This window comes from Cicer arietinum, chromosome 3, assembly GCF_000331145.2.
Source record: "Cicer arietinum cultivar CDC Frontier isolate Library 1 chromosome 3, Cicar.CDCFrontier_v2.0, whole genome shotgun sequence".
Classification (NCBI taxonomy): Eukaryota; Viridiplantae; Streptophyta; class Magnoliopsida; order Fabales; family Fabaceae; genus Cicer; species Cicer arietinum.
In genome coordinates this window covers 53208826-53229929 of record NC_021162.2, presented here as the reverse complement: position 1 = coordinate 53229929, position 21104 = coordinate 53208826, and the positions used below count along the sequence as shown (strand labels likewise).

Sequence of the window (21104 nt, the reverse complement as noted above, 5' to 3'; positions counted from 1 at the left end):
AAATATAAATAGACTAAAAAAATTGGTCTTTACTCATACATACTACAGATTAAACGAATCGAGAGCAGACTTACTATTATACCCAACTCTATTTATTAGTGAGGAAGAAATGAAAGAAAAAAAAAAATAAATAAATAAAGAAGAAGAAGGTAGTTTTCACAAAATATTGGTTGAATAATTCAACCTCGTGTTTTCTGTGAAATTTTGAATATTCCTATACTTATTTTTTTTCGAAACATCCCCCTATACTCATGTTAAATGAAGTTTGGTTATAAGAAAAAATATATTGAAAGTTTTGGATTTGATTTTTATTCTTTTAATTATCAAGGGCAACAAAAATAAAATAAGAAAGAGAGAAAGTTCACTTTTTAATTTCTAGTTTTAATGTTTCGTACATATATATAATTAAATCCCAAATTTACTATCATATTATTATTTTTATATAATTTTAATTTTTATAAAAAAAATAATCAAAGTTCCCACAAAAATTTATTTTTTCTTTTAATTCTTAAAAACATAAAATATATATATCCAAAAAAACATTTAAAAAATAGCGTAAAAAACATAAAATTGTATTTTTAGTTCTTATAGGACATCATAAAAGACTAAAATATTATAATGTTTACAATTTCGACTTCAAGTTTAAGCCTACAATAATATTAAAACTTTTAAAAAATTGTCACTTATTTGAGATTAATCTTTGGAGTTATTGTCGAACAATAGTCAATTTAAAAAATAAATAAATCGTTCAAAATTTTTTCATCATTGCAGTCATTTTGGTTCTAAGTTGAGTATGTATAATGTGACATTATGGTGGTGTCCACAAGGGCAATACCACACATGCACATGCACTGGACATAAATTTAATGTCTCGTTAACTTTTATTAAACGAATTTATTATGAGGTTTTTCATTCACATATTAAATAATTTTTTATTAATTTCAATTTTTTAAAACATAATTTATGAAATAATAATTTTCAATTCAATTATAAATTAATTTTAAATTAAAAATAGTCAGATGTGTGTATCAAATGATCATAGCAAAAAAAAAACATTTTCCAAAAGTTTATATCCAAATAATGAAATAAAACTAGGCAAATAATTCAGAATTTAACATTGAGACTTCGTAAAATATCTTGAAATTAACTTCTAGACGCCAATCAACCGCGACCTTGGTGAATAGATTCTGGAAATATGCAATTTAGAAAGGAAAAAAAATGAAAGAGTCAATGGGAGCTGTGTGGAGTAACTTAAATAGGGGGTGCAAACAGTAGCGGCCCAAAACTAGGTCAGACAGCGAACTTGTAATTGTAAGGTGTTCGAAAAGATTCAAACAGTTAGTGGAACGTTCTAAGATGTCAACAACAGAAATAGGGATCCTCGACAGCAATCATAAATTATTGTTAAAATTTGTGAATTATACAATTTAACTCTTTTAATCAAATTATAAAATAAAAATAAAAAATTATTGACATAATTGTATTTTGATTTTTTTTTAAATAGCACATCCCTTCGATATTAATATTGTGTTCGTATTTATGCATCATAATCTTCTAAACCAGTTTTGGGAGGATTTAAAATAAGATCCCAAAAACAAAATCACAAGTATTAAAAAAGTTGTTAATTGTAATTATTTTTTAAAATAATTGTTAATTTTATTAAATTTATTGATAATTGATATTGTATATTTTTAAACGTATAAGGGAGAAAATGAATTAACGTCCATATTATAATAATTATATTTTATTGTAAAAAAAATGTAAACTATATTAATAAAAAAATTCTAAAAGAATCTTATATTTACAAAACGACGTAGTAGTGCCAACCAAGCTTTTTATTTTTTGAAAGATACTACGAACCAAGCTAGGCTTCCCTTTGTCAAACGTTTTATTTTATGAATAAATATCCGAAAACATAAAATTGCGACAAAAGCCAAGTTGCAAACCGAGAAGCTTTATCGTTTAAAAATAAAAAAGATAATGGAAAAAATGGTTGAACGACACACTTTGGAGACATACCCTACACTACAGATAATGCTATCATGATTCATAATAGTGACAAAGCAGCGTCAACAGTATTTGGTAGTTTTAGATAGTAGACCTAGTCAACATTTTCATATGCTAATAATATCATACCAATTAAATAATATTAGGAAGCAAATTACTTTTCAACTATGGTAGGTTACAATCAGCTTTTTTAAACAAGTAAATACGTATTATATTTTAGTTTCTTTTTTATAAGCTAAAAATTGATTTAAAAAATGAAAAAGGAATAAAAGTTTGAGGGATAAAAAGCTAATCTAGAAATAAAGGAAAAATAAACAAAAAAAGATAAAAACCAACATTAAAGAAAAAAACAAATTCAATTTGATTATTTTTATTTGGATATCAAATGATTTCTGATTAAATTTATAATAGTTGAACTCATTTTGATGTTTTTCATTCACATATCAAATGAATTCAATTATCACTCCAGTATTGTGCAATTAGTGCCATCAATATTATCACTAACACCTTCCTTTTACTCTATTTTAATATCATCAAATTTTTTATCAACATTTTTCTTCATTCTTGTTTCTAAATATTTAACACATATTAATTAACTTATATGAAGACTTGATGTATTCATTTGGAATTATTTTGAATTCTTAAGATGGTGTTGTGCTAAAAGAGACAAGATAATAATTATTTCAAAAGCAATTAACAACTTAAGGACCACAAGTAAATTTTCTAAGGTGCCTCAAAATACAAACATACAAAACTATACATTGTTTACATAAATATGGTTCATAATACCACACCTAAACCTCCGAACTTTTTGCGTCGAAGTTTACATCTTCCGCGTCACAAAACTTTCTCTCAAACATGAAGGAGAGAAGCAGAAGGCCTAGGATAAGCAGAAGCCTTTCTAGAAGCATCTGCATTACCTTTGCCAGATGAGTTGTTGCCGAGCCCGGGATAGCGAACACGATGATCAGCGCCTTTCTTCTGTGTTTCCTTCGGTTCCTGAAGCTGCTCCAGTGTTTTTACAACCTCGTCCATATTCGGCCTGATCCTAGGCTCTACAGAAAGACATTGAGAAGCAAGGGCAGCTGCAGCATGAGCTCGGGTATGTGAATATTGACCTTCGAGTCGTGGATCCATCACGCGAAAAACTCTGCGTTTGTTGGATAGATAAGGCTTGGCCCATTCAACTAGGTTGTGCTCTCCAGATGGAAGATTCTTGTCTATGGCTCGTCTTCCCGATATCATTTCCAGAAGAACTACTCCAAAACTATACACATCACTCTTCGCAGTAAGATGGCCTACCAAAACAAAGATTATTCAGCGATGAAAGTTTAATTTGTATCATTTTCTTGTTTGCATGTTAATATGGAAAACTATAAAGGCTGCTCAAATGTAGTTAAATCACATGAGTGCAAGAAACCCTATAACTAACAATTTCAACAGAATATTTCATGAAGGTAGGGATTGTGCAAATTTATCTAAAGAAAAATGATACTAAGGTAGGAAAACTTGATCATTGGTATTCTGGAAAAACCTTAAAAATTCAGGGCAATATTGGAGTATTGTAAATATGTTGTCAATCGCAGGTCGCAGTATACAGCAGTTTGTTGAACTTCTGCTATGCTATAGCACAAGATAACACATCTGTAACAACACTGATTGTAAATAACCCAACTAATAGAATAATGTGTAAATACCAAATACTACTTTAAGAAATTTGAGTAATAGACAAAAGAAAGTGACGATATAAATGTATTGTGATAATATTGTCTAACAATCAGAACAACATTCTTTATGAGAGGAAACTGGTGGAGGAAAGCTGAAAAACTACATTAGGAGTACATTGTGTCAAACACTGGGGCTGTTAATACCTGTTGCTAGATACTCTGGTGCTGCATATCCACGAGTTCCCATGACACGAGTAGAGACATGACTTTTATCACCAGTTGGACCATCTCTGGCCAACCCAAAATCAGAAAGCTTCGCATCATATTTCTGCAAAGAAACAAGCCATGAAGAAGCTCAATAATCAACTACTAAATCTATCATATTCAATTGTATAAAAGGCCACATTCAAGTTGAAGTTATGTTCGTACAGAATCAAGCAGTATATTCGATGTTTTGAAGTCACGGTATATGACTTTAGGTTCCGTACTATGGAGAAATGCAAGACCTTTTGCAGCCCCGAGAGCTATTTTCATTCGCAAACTCCAAGAGAATGGCTGAAAATAAGAACCTCCTATATGAAAGAGGACAATTTCAGGCAATGTTAGTATTAGAACATAGAGAGAAAAAAACTTTAAAAGGGATCAAGTAGGAACGAGGAATTATAAATTCAACTGAAATAGAAGATACTGACGTCTGAAGAGATGATTCTCCATGCTTCCCTTGGGCATAAACTCATAAACCAGAAGCCGATGCTCATCCTCAAAGCAGTATCCTATTAATTTGACAAGATTAGGATGCTGAAGTTGCCCGAGATAGTTGATTTCAGCCTGAACCAAACGACAAAAAACATGAAGAATGTTAACTATTATGAATTACGTAATCATTAATGGACTTCGGTTGAACTTCAGTACAACAGTCAAGTTCATCCAAAGTGAACTATTTTTTGCCTATGATTTTTGTTAATATTCACTGAATTAAAATTTAAAGCCAAAATAATATGCATCAGAGAGAAAACTGAACAAATATCAAGAGAAGAATTGATACTAACCAACCATTCTCTGTGACCCTGATACCCTTCTTGGTTAAGCTTCTTCACGGCAACAATAATGCCCATTCCTGGTTTGGTTGCAGCATGAGAATGTTCATCGATCCATCCCTTAAAAACTGAACCAAAACCACCCTCCCCTAAAACACTATCTGGCCGGAAATTTCTCGTGGCTGCTCTTAGCTCATTGTAGCTGAAGCTTTTCAAGTTGGAAGATTGCAAGATTTCACCCTCGCTTCGAGAAGTGACAGATATGGAGGCTGATGAGTTCCTGCTAGTTGAGCTAATGTCATGGCCACTTCTGCTTACACTTCTAGAAGTGAAACCTACATCAATGCCAAGTTAGAAAAAATTCATCAAAAAGGATTCACTAACCATTCATTGGAACCAAACAAAATAATCACTCTTAATACCAAATTCATATGTACTCCCATAAAAATCAAAATCATACTTATGTTATCTCAACAAGTATTTCCCTGAGTATGAACCCGAGTTTGAACTTTGGCTAAAACAATCATTGGTCAGACTTTACTTACCTCCCTCAAACTCAGATCAGACCAGAGTAATTGTTTACACCCAAAGGAATTATGTTGCAGAAAACAAAACCTTTCTTCTAAACAGTTTGGAATGGGATTAAAATCCAAAAAGATACATTTATGGATTATTTGTAAAATTATTGAGAATTCACCCATAAAATTTTCACTCCTGAACCAAATTGACCCTTAGTAGGGTTTTCAAAAGGGGTACAAAAGCCACAAACAACTCACATGAAGAACCAAATCTAGAATTTACAAATCCAAAAGGGTCACTCAAAATATCAAAATCCTATATTAAGAAACACAGATCACCAAATGAGAAAAGCCATAGCAGCTTTAACTTGCAAGGATCTAAGGAATATTCCAAAGATTAAGCTACATGGACATGATTACACAAGTATACATAAAGTTAACAACTTTAAGTCTCTCTCTCATAATCATTACAAACCCCTCAACAGAATCAAAATCTAGAGAGAAAAAATCAGTTCAATTGTAGAGAAGAAACTAACCTGTGGTTGAAGGACTCACAGATTTAACCTTATTGCTCCAGCAAGCACCCATCAACAAAATTAACCCTTTTTATGATCAAAGGTTAAGGCTTTTTAGATGCAATCATGCAAACAAAAAGATGAAAGGCTGAAAAAGGAAAATTGATGTAATGGGGGCAAAAGGGTCACAACACAAGAATGAAAAAACACTATCTAAAAAAACAAAAAAACAAAAACACTGAGCAGATTAGAGATATTTATGAAACCTTTATTTTATTTTATTTCAACTTTTGATGATTTGGTTTTGATGAGAAGGAACTTGGAAGGAAGAAGAAAGGGTCAAAAGAGAGAGTTTGGTAACTTTGTTAATGAAGTCTTTAATAACAATAATGGAAGTCTTTTTGGACTCAAAAGAGAAAAGTAGAAATAGAATAGAAGATTGACTTCACTTTTCCTAAATTATTTTTCTTTTTGTCTTTTTCCGTCCAACAAACATTTCTTATAAGGAATGTAACTAAATATATTATTTGTAGTAATTAATAGTTAATTAGTACCTCTTTTCACTAAAATATGCTTACTTTATTTTCAATTTATTTATATCAGCCATAGAATACAATTAAAATATAATTGAGTTTTTTATAACTAGATTGAGATTGTCCTTCCTAACTTAGAATCATTTTTTTTGTTTATTTCTTTATAAATCATTTACAATTCAAAATAATATTCTCAACTTTTTGTTTCATCAGCACCTGGATGACTTCTCATCCAGCACCATTTTTGAATCCAACCCGAAAATGATAATTTAGATTTGAATCTTTTAAGTCTATTTGATGGTTAGTCATGAAGTAAATGTCTCCCTTTCATAAACCTTTAATGTTTGGGTATGGAACAAAAGTTTTTCTTGCAAAAACTTCATAAATATTTAACAAAAGTTTTTTTCTCATAAATATTTTTGATTTTAGTCTTTGTTCATTTATTTTAGTCCCTGCAACAATGATTTTATTAAAATTGGTGATTGCAATTTTTTATATTGCTAATAATCGAGGAACTAAATTTAAATATTATATATATATATATATATATATATATATTGTAATGACTCATTTTAACATAAAAAATAAAATAAAAAATAAACATTCATTTTACATGGACTAAAACAAATTAACGAGAATCAAAAACATATTTACAATGATTAAAATAAAAAATAATTATAACGACAAAAATAAATAAAAAATAAAAAGCGTTTTAAATACCACCATCTCTAAAAGTAATATAATCTTAACATCAATTTTTTTGTAATGATAGATTTGACGAATGAGTAAAAGTAATATAATTTTAAATGTTATATATTGCACAAATTAAAACTATATTTTTGTCATATTCTAATAACTAAAAATATTATTTATCCAAAAAAATTATTTTAAGTTTCTTACTTCAATCATTCTCCGTGTAAGTGTATCTTCACAAAAATAATGAATTTTGTATCTACATTCTTCTATTTTTCTCCGTGTAAAACGTTATATATTTTTTATAGTCCAATAATTAGGGATGTTCAAAAAAACCAAAAACTGAACCGAATTAGTTTTCAGTTTGAAAAACCGAACCGAACTAGTTTTCAGTTCAAAAAACTTGAATCGGATTTGTTTTTTTAGAATTAATTAGGGGTAATTATGTAAAACTTGGTCTATATAAACAAAAAAACTAAGTTAAATCAGTTTGGTTCGATTTAAAATAATAAACTGGTACACCAGTTTATAAAACAGTTCGGTTCAATTTTTTGAACTGAAAACCAGTTTTGTTCAATTTTCAAACTGTTCTAGTTTAGAACTGAACTTTGTTCACCCCTATTAATAACAATGAATCGATAGGTTTTGAATAGGATACTATAATTGAGTTATACATAAAAGCTTGAGTACCAAATGAGGGATCTATAGTTAGGAAATCTAAAAATTGTGGTATTATCAAAGTGCTATAACCAAATATGTTATCAAAAGTTCAAAAGAAAATTCTGAATTTCAACAAGAGATGTTGTCATCGGTGGTTTGAAGTAAGATCAATAAATGAATTGATGGAAGATTTGAATTCCCTAAATTTAAAAAATCACGCATTCCCATATTAATTAATTTTGACCATCATATTTGATATGAGACGACTTATATTGTATCTCTATTAAATCAACTTCAAATAGTATTAACTATTTATTAAGATCCATTGATCAATATCAATAAATATTATAATTTGATATACCGGTTGATTTGCTCCACATAAACTCACATATTAAACAGGTCGTGTTGACCCGTCCGTGAATAAAAACGAGTTATAATATACTGTGAAATATATGTTGCACCCACACATTTAAAACTGTCACTCCCAAAACACATAAAAAGACAATTTTACTCTTTTAACCATTTATAATTAGTTTCAAAATTGATAGTTCCATACGTTTTAAATTTTTGAAATAATGATTACATTTGAAAAGTTTCAAAATCTATAAATTTTCAAAATAAAGATTACATTTCAAAAATTTCTAAATCTGGAACAATTCGAAAGTTTCCAAATATCGAAAGTTTTGAAAATTTTCTATTTCGAAAATTTTGAATTGTTTGAAAGTTTTGAAAATTCTGAAAATTGTTATTTGGAAACTTTCGAATATTCCGAAAAAATGAGATGAAAAAATAAGAAGTTAAAAAAGTTGAAGGTTTTATAGATGATTAAAAGGGCAAAATTGTATTTTCAAATTGATTAGGAGTGACAGATTTAGGTGTGGAATTGCATGATAGAATCATCTAATATATTAGTTTTAGTTTGTTCTGTATTAGTCTGCGGTCAAATCAGTTGATCCGTGGAACATAAAAGTCAACTTTTTTTATATAGAAAAAACACAAAAATCGAATATTATAAAAATATTGTATTTAAATAAAATAAAAATGTACCATTATTAATAACTTTATGTAACATGTACTAAGTAATAATAAAAAACCAAAAAGAATTATCATTGTCCAAACCAACGTTAAGAGTGGAACCTTCATTCCCTTTCCTCTGTTCTTCTTAGTAGCCTTTAATGAATATAATTTATTCAATCACAAATATATTAACTAGTCCAAAATTCATTAGGATTTAGACTTTTCTTTTTCTGATATGGCTAAATGCAATGTTGTATTAAATTATAGTGGACAAAAATATACTTATATTTATTTAATAAAAAATTGTAGTTAAATAGATCGCAAGCTAACCCAAGAATCCACGTTTTTAAACTGTCTAATCCATTATCTAATCGGTTCAACTCATGCAAACCAAAATATAAACAGATCAAATATAATTAGTCTAAGTCCATATACCCAACTCTAATAAATATGTCACTCATTTACTAAATGGAATCCAAATTCATTGGTGGAAGGAAGAGATGGAAGAAGGGGGTGAGTTAAGTGGAGGAAAATAACTAAACATAAAGATGCATTTACTATTTTAATTATTAAATTATTTTTCTATTTTTATTATAAATGGATCCTTAAGTATTCGAGGATATCTCAACTCCACAAATACATATTTATAACTTAATGATACAGTATATGATATATGTCAATTTGTATTATGCATTTTAATAAAGAATATAAACTCATTAATTTTGTAAGAATAATATTGAGTTTCACAATTAGATAGAATTTTCTCCACACTCATCCTCTAATAAAAAAGTATATTGTATTTTTTTTATATACACATACTCGTTTATTTCATTTAATATTTTTTATGTATTGTAAAATTTAATATTTCATCAATAAAATATTATTCTTATATTATTTATTATAAATATGTTTGTTTGAATTTTATTATTTTATATATGAGTGACGAAGGGCAGAGGAACTCATCTTCGTAGAAGACAGGGACAAATACTCATTTTTTATCCGAATAGAAATTAGAGACATGGACATTTTTTTGTTAGGAGATCGAGATCGATGGTATGAAAGACAAAACTTATTTCACCCAATTGTCATATCAATTTAGAATGAAAGTGTCAGACAAACATAAATTATAATAGTGTTAAATATGATTTAGTCTATATAAATCAATTTTTATAAAAGGTGAAGAATAAAAATTATTAATTTTTATAAAGATTAATTTAAAGTCACAATTATATTTCTAATTAAATTCAGATCAATATATACTTTCAATAACAATATTGACATAGGATTGAATAATAAAATGTCAAAAACTTTTTGGGAATATATTGTGTGTGTCTCAAACTTAGTAGATAATGAGTGGTCAATGATGTTGGATTTTTCTATAAATGTTGATGTCAGTGAAGTGAAAAAGAAACTAATATAATCATGATTTTAATTTAGAATACTTAATTAATCTTAAAAAGAGCAACAGTGCCAAAATGGCTTCCTTTAAACAAAAGGTAAATTTGTTGAAAGAAAAATATAATAATCATATCATTTTAGATAGAGTATTTACCACAATAAACATTGATAACAAATAAAAATTTAAGTTCGTCTCTATTTTTTTAAAGAAATTATTATTTTTTTGTTACAATAAAGGACAAAAGTCTAATAAAAAAGAAAGTTAATAAATTAGTCAAACATTTTTAGACATACAAGCCCAATAAATGTCGTAAAAAATAATCTTATGAATACCGCTCGAAGCATTTTCCACAATAAAACAAGTAGGTCCAACGAAAAATTAAAGGCAGTGAGTCAATCAATACATTTGTGTCTTCCCTCCATGTATCACAAACTTGAACTTGCCAATCATACTAAAAAAGCTTGCAAATGCATTGTACGGGAAAAGTTTCGCTAAATTTGCACTTGTCTGTAACCATGTATATGTGGATTTTTGAGTTATTGTCCACTATAAAATGTGAAATTTGTTCCCTCCAATGACATGTCTCATATTTCAGCTTGAAGAACGTCAGAAGTTCGATCCAATCTTCTTACTATAGCCTTTGATTCATATCCATTATAAGTTACAAAGAAGACCACCACAACCTAACATATCTTTGTTCCTCTTACAATCTCCATCATTATTAAGTTTTATTCGGCCATCAAGAGGCTTTATCTAGCCAATATAAATTGTGTCCTTATTTTGAGGGTTGAGGTGGAGAATTTGAGAAATGCAACCATCAATCTTTTTAGTGAAATTTCGAATTGCTGTCACATAATTATGAAGTAGTTTGAAATTTATCTAAAAATTAATTATTTTTATTAATATAGTTTTTTTTGTATAAATTTATGTTTACTAAGGAATAAAAAGAGGTTGTGTTTGATGGAGGAGATTTTATCTAGCTCTCTTAGTCTCTCTCGACGAATTTCATATACTTTTAATGTTACTATGTCAGTCCGTTTTTATAAGTACTCATGTCGTATATTACATGTAATTAATAAAATTTGATAATGTAATTGATATATATATATATATATTTTGCATATAGTTATTATTAAATTACCATTTGTGTATAAATGTATTCAATGTTAATTTTTTATCTTTTAAAATAAGTTAAAATATAAATAAGAGATATGTTTTAGAAAAAGAACAGTAGATGTATTTAGTGAATTGCAAATGTCTTTAACTTTAGAAATAATTTTTTTAATATACTTATAACCAGAGACAAAGGAAATAAGATACCAACTATCGTTGAAATTTAATAATTTAGAGTTTTTATTAGGATAATAATTTAGAGTTGTTGTTTGAATTCATTTAATATTTTTTGTTTTAAAGTGTCGGATTGAAGGAATTTAATATTGATTAAATAATTAATACAAATGATATATATATATAGCAAAATTCAATTGAACATGTGAGTTAACGAGGGAAGCTCTGGCTATTGTCCGTTCTTATAGTTGAAAAGAAAAGATAGTGTCATGTCATGTGAGTGAATGTTTAATTACAATATCCCCTTCAAATGAAATTACAGTATTCAAATAAGGCACATTGTTCCCGTCAATATAAAAGCCACATTCGTCTCTCATTTTTTTATGATTTAAACTGGTATGGTATCTTAAAGAAAACAAAACAATGAAGACTTAAATAAATAAACTACTACATCTTGTGACAAAGATTACTTAAAATCTGAGCAAGAAACATGTAGTTGACCAGTACAACTGACCGTGTCGTATACGGTATATGCGTACAATCACGTGTTTTTTCTTTTATATTTATATATATATACACATTACTTTAGCAAGCGTGTCTTCATAAGCTACAAACTAATCCCTCCAATAAGATCATGATTAATATTATCTCCTATTAAAAAATTGTTACACAGATAGGAGATAGTATTATTTATAAGTGAAATATATTCATCATCTTACAAAAATATAAGTATTAATTTAAACTTTTTAATATTAAATATAATTTTCTTACAAATGTAGTTTTATCATTTACATTTAATATATATATATATATAGATACATATATCATATTTAGTTTAACTTATCTAAAATATATAATATAACTATGTACTTAGTAGTGTTTTTTTTTTTGTTTAAAATTAAAATTATTTATTTAATAGTGTCAATAGATTTTTAAAAATTATTTAATTAATCAATTGTTTTAGATTTTTGTTATTAATTAATAAAATTTAAAATATTACAAATTAATTTATAAAAATATGTAATTCTTTCATAAGATTAATTTTATCATTCATTTTTTTTTAATAATAATTCATATATTGAAAAAATTAATTTCAAGCCTAACAGGACCCAAATTCACAATGGATAAATGATTTTGATAGGGAAACGTCCTCAATCTACACCCATTTGTACAAACTAAAATTTTTTGGGAGCCAAAACATTCTTAGTTATACCAACATGGCTAAAATCTAAGGAGTTGAAACTCACATCCTAAATATAGTTATGATCAAAAACCTCAAAAGTGGTCTTTTTTTATTTATAAATTCAACTTAAAATTTTATATTATATTGTGTCACTATAAGATATATATAAAAAAATATAATACGATAAAAATATTGTTGTTATATTTATTATTGTATGTACATCAAATTATATCATGTATATATCATATTCATATTCATATCTAAATACTTTTAATATAAATAAATTTGAAGAGATCTACGTTTTTAAGAAATAGGAAGTTTCTTCATAAAAATACATATACTAAGTTTCGTTGGTATATCGTTGAGGGAGTCAAAATAGAATAGTAGTTGTGGTCGGTATAATAACTGGAATTTGAAACAAAGACCCGTAAAGGAAAATGAAATTGAAGTATTCAATTCTTTTTTTGTGGTAGTGAAGTAGTCAAAATAATGTGACAACTTAGGAGATCAACTTTTTCGTTTAATAGAATTGTAATAATGATATATAGCAAACAAAAAATAGTAAGAATAAGTCTTAAACATCTCTTTCGTCACTTTATTTATTTAAAAAAGTTAGTTTCATCTTATAACTCTAAAATCAGTTCATCTTTTAATTTATGTTTGTTAACAATAGTTATCATTTTCGTCGATATAACTTTCACACGGTTAATTGTTAATTTTTTCCTCTGAAAAGTCTAATAACCAAAACCCAAAAAAATCTAAACTAAAACCCAAAAAAAATCTAAAATTTCAACAAAAATTCAATCTTACACATAGAAAAATTTAAACACTCTTCCGTCCTTAAAAAATTTACGTTGAAACCCACAAATATTTAATCTCAAAATTTATATTTATATTTCATAATATGTAATAGTTTCGACCTTCTCGCTTCCTCTTTCTTCTTTATAGAAAATAGCGAATTTTTATCTTCTGTTGCAATCATACATGAAAGGATAAGTACTATCGTCTACTCATTCCCACTATCAATTTTCATTTTGACATAAATTAGATTTTTATTTTTGTCCAGAAACTTTTAAAATTTATAAAAATAGCTCATTTTAAAAATATTTTTTATCCAAATAACAAAACAAGAATTATTTAATCAAGTATAAAGACCTACAAAGTTACAAATCTTCAAAATTTGTCATATGTTAGTTTAGTTGGTAAATTGAAAGGTTTTTAGGTCTTTTGTCCATGGTTAAAATTCATACTATGCCACAAATTTTATATTTTTAACAATTTAAATGATATATATTAATGAGTTAATTATGGTAGAATTTATCATCTCTTCTTATATAAAAAATAATATATATTAAAATATTTTTGCAAACAGTTAAAAATTTATTTTATTGTATGTTTTAAAAATCATAAATAATACCTATATTAAATCTTGTTTGTGGTATATATATATATAACTAATAAGTTTTTTATTTATATTTCTAAAATCTATAATTTTTATGTATCGTATTTAAAAACAGTATCATATTATACCTCCAAAGTCTCGTTTTTAAATATCGGTTCAGGCGTCCATAAATATAGGGCTGATTATATCCTTCAACTTCTTATGACAAGTGGTGGAGGCAAGGAGGACCAATGGTTGTCATGGTCTCTCCCAAAATTTTAAGAAATTTTTTATAATACCATACTATTATATTTTTAAGTACTGGTTTTTACATTTTTAAGAACTTTATATGATTTAGTATATTGGACCTTTTTTCCTCAATATATTGGACCTTAAACACACAAGTGTTTATTATTAGAGAATCGAATTTTATATTCTATATTTTACCATATTTTGTATGAACTTTCAAAAATACAAAATAAATGTAAGCAAAATCAGCCTATTTTTTGAACCCCACATTTATTTTTTTTTTGAAATCTCACTTTTAAAATTTCCCGTATGCAAAATTTTCACCCTATTTCTCAATTTTTTTTATATATCGAAAAATTTTACTATGCAAATTTTTTTCTCATTTTTTATTTATATACTATAAATTTTAAGTTTTCAAAATTTACAGTATGTAAATTTTTTTCTGAATTTTTTGTACGTTTCATATATCTTTAGTTTTTAAAATTTCCAATGTGATAATATTTTTCTCAATATTTTTTACATATTGAAAATTTTAATTTTTTAAAACTTCCGATATAAAAAGAAAAATTCACAATTATTTTTACATATCAAAAATTTCAGTATAAAACTTTTCTTCTCAATTTATTTTACATATTAAAAAATTTCGACAGGCAAATTTTTCTCAATTTTTTTCATACTCAAAAAATATTGAAATTGATTTTTTTTATATATATCAAAAAAATTTAAATCCGCTATATTAATTTTTAAGCTGGATTTTTTCGAAAACAAAATTATGTATCTAAAATTTTGTATTTGTGTGAGGTAAAACAATAGGTTTAAAAGTTTTCAATAAAATGAGATGAAATTGACAAGAGTAAAATTGAACTTTTCAAGAATTGTGGAGGTAAAAATTAAAGTGTGGCGTATGAAATTCAATTTTTCTACTATTAAAATCCACTTTAACCAACATAAAATATAAAACTATTAATTTTATTAATATAAAGAACTCTAATTTGTCTCTTTATATTTGCAATAGCAGCAATACAATATTAACTATGAATATATCTTGTGAGTTTTTTATTGTATTTGTTATACATTTGAAAATTTAGTTTTTATATATTAAGTTATACTTTTAAATTTAATCATCCACAACCTTAAAATCTAGCTACACCCCTGGTTATGAGTCAATGAAGGGCACTGCAGAAAATTCAAAAAAGAAGATGATATTAGTTAAGGGGAATGAGCTTGCCGAAACTTCTTCAAATGAGCTTACAATAGACAATAATTGGGTTGACCATAAACCAAAACCAACTTAAACAGAGTCTGAGATTTGACTCAATAGTGTATGTGGCTGGGCTTTTTCATTAGTGTATATGGTTGGGCCTTTTCTCAAATGCATGCGATTGAGATCCAAATTAATTATGTTAAAGTTTTTTTCCTTCTCACCACATCTATATCTCTCAGCTCCTCAATATAATTAAAGAGATTATTTTACTCTTTTACTATATTAAAATAGTAAATTCTAAAATAAGAAATTTAAAAAAAATTTAAAATAAAAAGTTTCAGAAATTTAGAATTTTGAAAATAAAATAGGAGATTTTAGGAATAGGAAATTTCAAAACAAATAATGTAATTATTTTGAAATAAAATTTATATTTCGAATATTTGAGCAAATTCTAAATTTCCGAAACTATCATCTTCTTTGAAATGTAAATTTACATTTTAAAAATTTAGTTTTCGAAACTTTAAAAAAAAGTCAATGTTTTGAAATTTTAAAGTTATGAAACTTTATATTTCAAAACTTTTGTTAGCGGTGAAATCTTTGAAAATATTGTATAAATACAATAAATTGTATTCCAAAAATTATAAATTAATTCAAACTTTCGAAAATAAACTCATTTTATATTTTGAAAATTTTATAATCAATTAAAATTTTGAAAATTTTCTAATAATTTCTATTAAAGTTTCGAATGTGTGAGTAAAAAGAAAAAAAAAATCAACTTTTTATATATTGTAAAAAAAATAAAATAGTATTTTTAAATATATTGAAGTTAGAGGTGGAGGTGACAAGTAGAAAACTATAATTATGTTATCTTTATGACATCAAAAATATTATTTCTCTTTATTAAATTTTTAATATGTGTAATGTTAGTTACTTTTATACTCAAGATTGGAGGAAATCTCCTATGGTTACCAAGTAGTCTGTAGCCTGCAAAACCCATTTAAAAAATATAAAAATTAAAAATTAAAACTGGGCCACAAACTCAAAAATAGTTGGCTCAAAATAGATTTAACACACTTATCCATTCATGATCCAACCGCCCACTCATTTAAATTAAATTATATATCGGCTTATAATTGACATTCTTTCAAATTGATTCCTTTTTAATATAATTATAATATACCATAAATAAATAATAAAAAGGACATGAAACAAAATTTTCAAATTAAAAGAGTTATAAACAAATTTTAAAAAAATTAAAAAAATAATATTAAAAAAAAGTTTGGGCTACCCAAGTGTCTACAACCCACTTAAGATCGGACTCGAGGTAATATTTGTTTAGTCTAAATTAAAATATGACTTTTTAGTCCAATTCAAAAAAGCCCACAAACTCGTTATGGCCTAACAATATATGCTATGTGCATTTCCTTAAAAAATAATTAATATGACACAAATGTGTTCGGGGTGCTAAGAAGCACAAGAGTAACAGTGACAATGAGTATCTACGAGTATGAAGAGTACTATTTTTATATCATATTCATTGGATAAAAATAATATTAGTATTTTATCTATATCTATGCGGGTATCTTCTTAATAGATATTTGGTGGATTTTTAAATAAAAAAATTATTTTATTTACAAAAATTATTTTTTGTTGCATTATGTAGAATTTTTCCTCCTATTTTATATAAAAAAAAATAGTAACACATAAAAACATTAATGCATTAACACATAAATAAAATATATAACAACATTTTATTATAAAAACTATTAATACACATACAAAATTATTAGAACATCTCAATTTTATAAATTTATTATCGTGTACGAATATCATTACATCTGCATATGTATCAATTAATTAATGAGTAGTCAAAATATCCGTTTATTTTATCCGTAAATACACACCTCGTACCCGTTGTAGATTTTATCCACATATATGTGGGTATAAATATTTTTAAAATTTTGTTTTGGAGAAGGATATAAAGAAAAACGATTTACGAATTTGATTCGGAGAACGATAAAAAGAAGAAGAAAATATTATTTTGGTGATTTGATAATTAAATCTTAAAATATAAATTATTTATTTGATGGATTTGTTGATGATGTTGTTGTTGAAGATGAACATATAAATTCAATTGAAGATTTGAATTATGTATTTGATGAATATATGAATTATTTTGAAATTGATAATAAATTTTATACGAGAACAAGTTGAATCACTAAAAGCTATGATGCAAATTATGGTGTAGTTTGAATTTAGGGACCAAATTCACACTATGTTATACTTGTAATGGGATAGATTAATAGTAAATTGTATCTTTCAATGATTATTATGATAGTAAATTGTATTTGTCATTTTGCTTATAAAATCAGTTGCACACATGATAATAAAAGAGTGATATGTCAACATTAAATCAACAAATTTACAAAATTAATAGTCAGCTTAAAATTAAAAATTAAACTAATAATAATTTTAATTATTTAATAATTAATTTAAAAAATTTATTGAATAATAAATCAAAGTGATAACGAATTACATTTTCAATGAGTAAATTCTGGTTTATCAAAATATAAATACTTCCACTTTTAAAATGAAGGTGTTTTAAACAATGCGATAAACATTTTTGTGACTTTTTTTTAATATTTATTTATTTTTTTTTTTACCAAAATACCACACTTCCAAAAAATGAATAAAAAAATACCTTATTTTTTAAGTCCAGTTGCTGATCGCAACTTAGGGATGCGACGGCCTGAAGTAAATTATTTTCATCTTTAATAGAAGGTCGCATCTTGGGGTATATATATATATATTCCATTTTATTATTACTGTTAATTATTATTTAATAAACTATTAAGTAATTAAAATATTTAAAAATTCAAAGTACTATTAATAAAATACATTAATAAATAATAATAATAATAATTTTAATAATAATAGTAGTAGTAATAATAATAAAGTAAATTATATTAATAAAATAAAATTAATTAAATTGAACAAACAAAATACATTAAACTAAAGAAAAAAAAATACCACAAATTGAAAAAAAATACATAAAATTCAAATTTTATTATTATGATTATTATTATTTTCATTAATTTTTATTTATTAGATCCGAAATAAAATATGAGGAAGTTGTTATAATATAACACATCGTTTGTTTTAACACATCTATTTAACTGTATTTTTTTTTGTTTATTAGATCGAAATAAAAATAGGAGGGAATTGTTAAGAAAATATATTGTTATTTTACCGACAAAATATTAGAGACACGTTATTTGTTTTGGCATAATCAATTAATCTTGTATTTGATGAAAGCATGTGGATAATTGATAGTGGTGCTACACTACATGTTACACTGAGGAATAAGTTATTCACATCTTATACTTTGGGTGACTTTGGAGTTTTGAAGACGGGTAATGGTGGTGTATCTAAGGTAATTGGTGTTGGTGATGTATGCTTGCAAACCAACATGAGAATGCAATTGTTGCTTAAAGGAGTCAACACATGCTTCAGATGTTCGCTTCAATTTGATCTCTGTGCATATGCTTGATGAAAATGTTTTTGATAATCATTTTGCTTCTGGAAAGTGGAAATTCAGTAAAGGTAACTTAGCTGTGGCTAGAGGGAAGAAAATTAGTAAACTTTATTGGACAAAAGCTTTGGTTGCAAAAGACAATGTGAATGTCGTGGATATGGAATCATCTTTGTGGCACCGAAGGCTTAGCCATATTAGTGAAAATGAGTTAAATTGCTTAGCTAGAAAGGATGTGCTTCCAAGATTGAAGAAAGTAGATTTGGAGAAATGTTCTCACTTCATGATTGATAAACAGACTAGAGTATCCTTCAAAAGACATCCTCCCTCTGGAAAAGTCAGAGTTGCTTCAGTTGGTGCATTCTGACGTTTGTGGCCTTTTAAAGATAAAATCTTTTAGTGGTGCACTTTATTTTGTTACTTTTATTGATGATTGTTCCAGGAAACTATGAGTTTATGTTCTGAAGATAAAAGACCAAGTGTTGGAGAAATTCAAACAATTTCATGCTTTGGTTGAGAGGCAGACAAACAAGAAGCTGAAACGTATTCGTACTAACAACATTGGTGAGTATTGCAGAGCCTTTGATTTCTATTGCAAACATCATAATATAGCACATAAAAAGACTCCTCCTAAAACTCATCAGCTGAATAGTTTAGCAAAGATGATGAATCAGACACTTGTTGAGAAAGTGAAGTGTATGCTCTATGAAGCTAAGTTGCCTAAACATTATTGGGGCGATGCATTGTACACGACAATGCATGTTATTAATCTTAATCATACTATCGCTTTGAATAGTGAGGTACCAAACAAGGTATGGTTTGGCAAGAATGTCAAGTATGATCGTTTGAGAGTCTTTTATTACAAGACTTTTGTGCATGTTTCGAACGATGAAAGATCCAAGTTGGATGCAAAGTCAAAGCAGTGTATCTTCATTGGTTATGGTGAGGATGAATTTGGCTACAAGTTGTTTGATCCTATAAACAAAAAAGTTATCAGAAGTCGTGATGTAGTGTTCATGGAAGACCAAACTATTGAAGACATTGATAAGGTAGAGAAGACTACACATGAGAGAAATAACGTCTTAGCTGATGGTGATCTAGTTCGGTCACCTGTTCCTAATTTGCGTACTACTTATGGTAATGTTGAGAATAATGAGCCACATGATTGTGTTGATGACCAGACTTATAGATGAGGTAAATATTTCAACTAGTGAAGATCATGAGTTGTCACGCGATGAGAATCTTAGTGATGCTTCTGAATTATCTCTAACCCAACTCAGGAGGTCTAAGAGGCAGAGACAACCATCTACAAGGTATGATTCTGACAAGTATGTGAATTTGACTGATGAAGGTGAACTTGAGTGTTTTCAAGAGACCATAGAGAGTGAAGAAAGTCAAAAGTGGTTGAATGCAATGTATAATGAGATGAAATTCTTAAATGATAATCACACTTATGATTTGGTGATATTGTGGAAAGACAAAAGGACTTTGAAAAACAGGTGAATCTATAAATCGTTGTATGATCAAATAGTTAATTTAAAAAGTAGAATATATCTTTATTATTTTTTGAGAGTATGTCATCTTGGTAGAAAAAAAAATGTTAAAAAAAGTTAACATTTTGGAGAAACTAAAATAGTGGTTAAGTGATTTATCTTTTGTGTTTTGTGGTGGGATTGGAGTTGGGGGAGAATGTAGAGAGAGAGAGAGGGTAGTATAAGAATGTAGAGAGAGAGAGGGTAGTATATTGAGCGCTGAAACCAACGTATGACTCTGCTTTGCTGCATTAAATGCAGCTTTAGCATTCTTCTCTCTCTCTCCCCATGTCTTGTCAAATTCCAATTTTCTGTTTCTCCCTCTGCTACAATTCAGTGCTTTTGTCTTCACTCTTCACTCTATTTCCTATATAGCTGGTGCTGGAGCATGGAGCTCTCCCTAATTCAGATTTACCCCTTCTTCATGTGTCAGACAAAAACCAAGCTAGCTCTAGTAGTGCTCTAAAGTAGTTAGACACTTTGTAAGCATCGTCCTTTCTGTTTTTCATTCATTTCGGTATCTTCCCACTTTTCCTTGCTCTTTTATTTTAACCAATTCTCAACATCATTTCGGACTACTTTTTTCTAATGAAATAATAATATTTTTTTAAAAGTTTTTATTTATTTATTATTCATCTAGCTTACAATTTCAAAATACAAATATTTTAAAGCTTTTATATATATATATAT

The 21104-nt window shown here is 27.0% G+C and overlaps 1 protein-coding gene across 2 annotated transcripts; it reads right to left on the bottom strand.

Moving 5' to 3' along the window:
- Positions 1 to 2659: 2659 nt before the first annotated feature.
- On the bottom strand, positions 2660 to 6151 carry LOC101508197 (probable serine/threonine-protein kinase PBL11). Of its 2 annotated transcripts, none has more exons than XM_004492300.4 (7): positions 6011 to 6151; positions 5766 to 5892; positions 4724 to 5046; positions 4367 to 4502; positions 4104 to 4246; positions 3879 to 4002; positions 2660 to 3305 (listed from the first exon to the last, which is right to left on the bottom strand). In XM_004492300.4, the coding sequence occupies exons 2-7, from the start codon at positions 5815 to 5817 to the stop codon at positions 2860 to 2862; spliced, it is 1224 nt and encodes a 407-aa protein (XP_004492357.1). In that variant the 5' UTR covers positions 5818 to 5892; positions 6011 to 6151; the 3' UTR covers positions 2660 to 2859. The 2 variants fall into 2 exon arrangements, with proteins under 2 accessions (XP_004492357.1, XP_073222204.1); XM_073366103.1 differs by having other exon boundaries at positions 5766 to 5831; positions 6011 to 6120.
- Between the last annotated feature and the right edge of the window lie 14953 nt (positions 6152 to 21104).

Excerpts from the sequence above, each read along its gene's own strand:
- LOC101508197 (XM_004492300.4), bottom strand. The coding sequence starts at position 5,817 with ATGGGTGCTTGCTGGAGCAATAAGGTTAAATCTGTGAGTCCTTCAACC. Across the intron at positions 5,047-5,765 it reads TGTGAGTCCTTCAACCACAG|GTTTCACTTCTAGAAGTGTA; the intron begins GTTAGTTTCTTC and ends GCATTGATGTAG. Across the intron at positions 4,247-4,366 it reads GGAGAATCATCTCTTCAGAC|GAGGTTCTTATTTTCAGCCA; the intron begins GTCAGTATCTTC and ends TCTTTCATATAG.